The sequence below is a fragment of the Nicotiana tabacum genome, chromosome 7 (assembly GCF_000715075.1).
Source record: "Nicotiana tabacum cultivar K326 chromosome 7, ASM71507v2, whole genome shotgun sequence".
NCBI classification, from domain to species: Eukaryota; Viridiplantae; Streptophyta; class Magnoliopsida; order Solanales; family Solanaceae; genus Nicotiana; species Nicotiana tabacum.
Window position 1 is genome coordinate 162,940,665 of NC_134086.1, and position 4,188 is coordinate 162,944,852.

At 36.5% G+C, this 4,188-nt stretch overlaps 1 protein-coding gene across 1 annotated transcript; it reads left to right on the forward strand.

Moving 5' to 3' along the window:
* The first annotated feature begins 202 nt into the window (after nt 1-202).
* Nucleotides 203-3,861, forward strand: LOC107809934 (putative serine/threonine-protein kinase PBL15). The gene is made up of 4 exons (XM_016634641.2): nt 203-346; nt 1,247-1,584; nt 1,694-1,838; nt 2,026-3,861. Exons 1-4 carry the CDS (start codon nt 334-336, stop codon nt 2,169-2,171), a joined length of 642 nt encoding a protein of 213 aa, XP_016490127.2. The 5' UTR covers nt 203-333; the 3' UTR covers nt 2,172-3,861.
* Nucleotides 3,862-4,188: the final 327 nt, after the last annotated feature.

Sequence of the window (4,188 nt, forward strand, 5' to 3'; positions counted from 1 at the left end):
CCTTATTTAATGAATTGTCTATTTTTTGTAGAAAAACTATTAACATGATGGGTAATTTTCATACTATGAACATATTTGGTAATATAGTTTCCTATATGGTATAGGAACGAAAATTTTCCTATAAATATAAGGTTTTGATATTTTATCAGTATCCTAATATAAAAGCTACCTGATTTGTTCAATTAATGGCAAATTTTGGCATTGGAAAGTTCCACGTAGTTACCTTGCAGAATCCCGCCTTCCTTGCGATTAAATTGACCACAATTTTACTCTTCAGCAAAAAAATTCCTAGTATTCTCTTTCCCTTTCGCCACTTCTAACTGGAAAAACATAATGCCTCGCTATGGTGAGTATCTTACATCTATATATGATGTTTATAAAAATTGTGATCTGCATTTTCTTTTAAATCAGGCTGATGTATTTGCTTTTCTAGGATTTTTGTTTGTTACTTCATCGGAAGCCCTATACTATTTTACAAAGGCAGAAGGATATATGAGTTTTTATAATAGCATTTTTATCATTATTGATTGTTTGTTTCGATTGGCGGGTAATGGAGGCATGGATTCAAATAAGCAATTTTTGTGGAATAGATAAACTTTCGAAACAGAAAAGTTGCTCTTGCTATGGATTGCAATTAGCTCTTTCTTGGTATTTCATCTCCACCGGTTTCTATAAGAGAGTAAACAATCACAGGGGTTACTGTTCAGATGATATAATATCTTTATTTCTAAAGGGTTGTGTTTGGTTTGTGAACAAGTAATACCCGGTTAAATAATGACGAGATTATTTAGTAGGTATACGATTATTGATAGATGTTTTGATCATTGGACTAAAAATGGGATATACAACGTGTAATATAAAGCACGTATTCAGTTTTATATTAGATAAACTTGGAGAAACTTTTATTTCTAATTTTAACCTTGACTTTCTCGAAAGACTTTGGGAGAAGAGCATATGTATCATTTGTTATTTTTATTTTGGAATTAGTTATTCTGGAATTGTTCGTTCCGCATGTAATAAAGAAGTAATACCATAATTTTGGTATAAATAATACCATAATTTTGGCATAAATTATCCCCGGGATTGCTTATCGGAATTAAAGAAAATTCAACTAAATGTGGGATAAAATAATCCCACATTTTATCCCTAAATAATTATCTCTTGTACTAGTAACCAGATAACTCCTTGCAGTATTCTGCGAATCAATATGTGATAATGCTATGCTACATTTCTCACTTGTTTACAGGATGCTTCAACCTTCATTGCATACGAAAGAAATTGCATGTTAAGAATGATCATGTTGAGGAGGAGGATGATCATGTTAAGGAGGAGGATCAGCTTGTTGAGGAGGAATGCTCCGTGAAGAATGATCTTCTTGATCTCAGTTGGGAGGACCTGAATCTGTTTACGCGTCAATTTTCTCCAGAGAATCTTATCGGACTCACCCAGTTTGGGAAGCTCTATCGTGGGAAAATGTCCATTGGTTCTGATCAAGATAAAATTACCAAGGATGTGGCTGTCAAGATTATGGTTGATGAAATGCGACATTTTGATGTTAGCTATGACAAACTGACAAGATTAAAGGTTGGTGTCTATCTCTATGTGTATATGGACGCTCATGCTTTTGCTTCCTTGCCTTAACCGATTGTTTCCTTAGTTTATGCTCACTCTGAAAGATTGCTTGTACTGGTAGGATGAACTGAAATTTTTGCAAGCTCCAAGGTTTAGGGGCAATCCCAACTTAGTGAAAGTGATTGGATGTTGTCGCGAGGGGAGAACTCTGGGTATCGTTTATGATCTAAATCCACAGGACACCTTGCATAACTTCATTATTCGAGGTGCCTTCTTCTCTCACATTTACTCATCTTTTATGCAGATTCAACCTTATATATTTTCTGCTGTTTGGTCTAAGCTTATGTTTGGGTTCAAACCAAGGCCATAGTGAGTCCTTTGAGCAAAGAATCTGTAGGCATTTCTAGTCCTTTGATACAAACATTCCAATAACATTTTGCTTTGCTTGTCCAGATGACTTCAAATGGCTGCAGAGGGTTAAGACTGCCCTTGCATTAGCTAGCTTGCTTAATTATCTGCATGATGGGAATTCGTCATACATGCTTCGCAACTTTGATCCAGCTCACATAGCGGTTGATCAGATACAATATTGTAACTAAATTTTGTCGTTTACTTGGTGTACTTCGCATCAATATTGGTTGTCAAGATTCTCGACTTGAATATATATTTTGTCTTTCATCTCTCCAGAATTTCACCACAATTTTGTTTGAGTTTGGTATGTTAGCTGGAGAGGGTTTGGATACTAAAATCAATGAGGAAGAGCTCAGGATTGGTACGTGTGGCTACATTGATCCATCCGTCGCTGAATGCGGTATGCAACTGAGTCTCTTCTTTTGTTTCCACCAAATATGCGCTAGCAAATTAGCGTTATGCTCATTGTCAAATGATGTTGAAGCTAATATTTCTCTTAGAGGTGTCCCATGACTTTGCTTCTTTTGAAGTTTTTGGCACATTTCTCAATAAACCTCTTGGAGCTGTTGTTCTTCTCGGGTTGACTATATTTGGTGACATTATGTTTGAAATGAAGAGCGTAGAAGGAAAGAGAATGCAAAAGAGGCAAATGATTTACATCAGTTTTGTGTTTAGAATGAACCATTTTTCACACTCGTTTCTTTTTTTTCTTAACATTATGAACAAATATATTCTTGAGTTTCACATAGAAATATATTAGCTGGAACTATCCCTGATGTATGGGTTAGCCGCACTTCACGGGTTCAAAACTTGCCGTAGGGAAAAGCGTAGTATTTAAGTGGAGCCTAGGATAGAGGAACGAGTCCATTAACCACCAAATTTAGAACGGTGACCTACTGTGGGATTTCTCGGTTTTAAAAATAAATTAAAGTATTATTTAATACTGTATTATGTTTTCCTATTAGATGTCTGCTATGCAATATTTTGAAACCGTTTCTATTTCATGTCTTTCCTTTTGGAGGATTGACTCTATACTAGTAGTAGTCTTTGAAGGGCTGCTAATAGAAAATGCAATGCTTTGTTGAGCAGTAAGAGTCCATTTTGTAATTCCTTTTCTTCTGTCTTATTGTGGGCACTGACCATTTATGTAAAATGTATTGTAGTTAAGTGGTCACCCAAATCTGACGTTTATGCTTTTGGAATTGTTCTCCTAAGTCTTATGAGCAAAAGAGTTGTTGATTGGAAAAACGCTAGAAACACACATGTCGGTTTGTGGGGCGTGAGAGAGTACAAGCGCAAGTGTTCACCTGTCCACCAAAGTCTTGAGGCTGATCCAGGCTTTGAACTTCAGATTACAAGAAGAGAATACAAGCGCGGGTGTTCACTTGTCCACCAAAGTCTTGAGGCTGATCCAGGCTTTGATCCTCGTGATGGACCTAAAATTACAGAACTTGCAATGCAGTGTATAGAATATAAACAACAGAAAAGGCCAGAAATGAAAGAAGTTGTTAAGCGTCTCAAGGCCTTGCGTGTTGTGCAGCAGCATGGTGAGGCGTGTGCTGAAGCTTTCTATGGAAATTAATGTGCATCTTCTCTTCTTTATCTTGCAGTAAGGCTGCATACGATAGACTCTTGTGGTCCGGCTCTTCCTCGAACTTTGCGTATGATGGGAGCTTAGTGCACCGAGCGGCCTCTTCTCTTCCTTATTGTCATTGACCATCAATTCCAGTTATTTAGATAGTGGGTAGTTTATAACTGGAGTCTTTGCATTTTGCACCTCTAACCAATTCCAATTGCCTCTAGTAATGTAAGAATTCTTCATTGTCAGAGTTTTTCCTTGAGTTCGAAATATTAGTCCATTTTACACTTTGGCCGAGTAGACAATTGATTATTCCAGTCAAAGTTGGGGCAAGTGCACATATAGCCATTCTCAGGGATGCTATTTAAAGATTAGTCAGTACTTATTTTGTCCTGAAATTCTAAACTAAAAATCTTAACTTTAAGACAGTTTAGAATATTTTTGTCCCGAAAATTTGAACTGAATAATTAGAATTCAAGATATATCGGCTAATTTTTAAATAGCGGTCCTTTAAAGTAGCTACCTGATATAATTTCTACGTCAAAGTTCAGTCCGCGTGCCACATTTTGTCAATCTGTACTGTTCTTGTGTATTCTTGAGAAGCCAAGTTTCGTCTCTCGCAGTTT

Coding starts and splice junctions, on each gene's coding strand:
- LOC107809934 (XM_016634641.2), top strand. Junction 1,585..1,693: donor ACAAACTGACAAGATTAAAG/GTTGGTGTCTAT, acceptor TTGTACTGGTAG/GATGAACTGAAATTTTTGCA. Junction 1,839..2,025: donor GCATAACTTCATTATTCGAG/GTGCCTTCTTCT, acceptor TTGCTTGTCCAG/ATGACTTCAAATGGCTGCAG.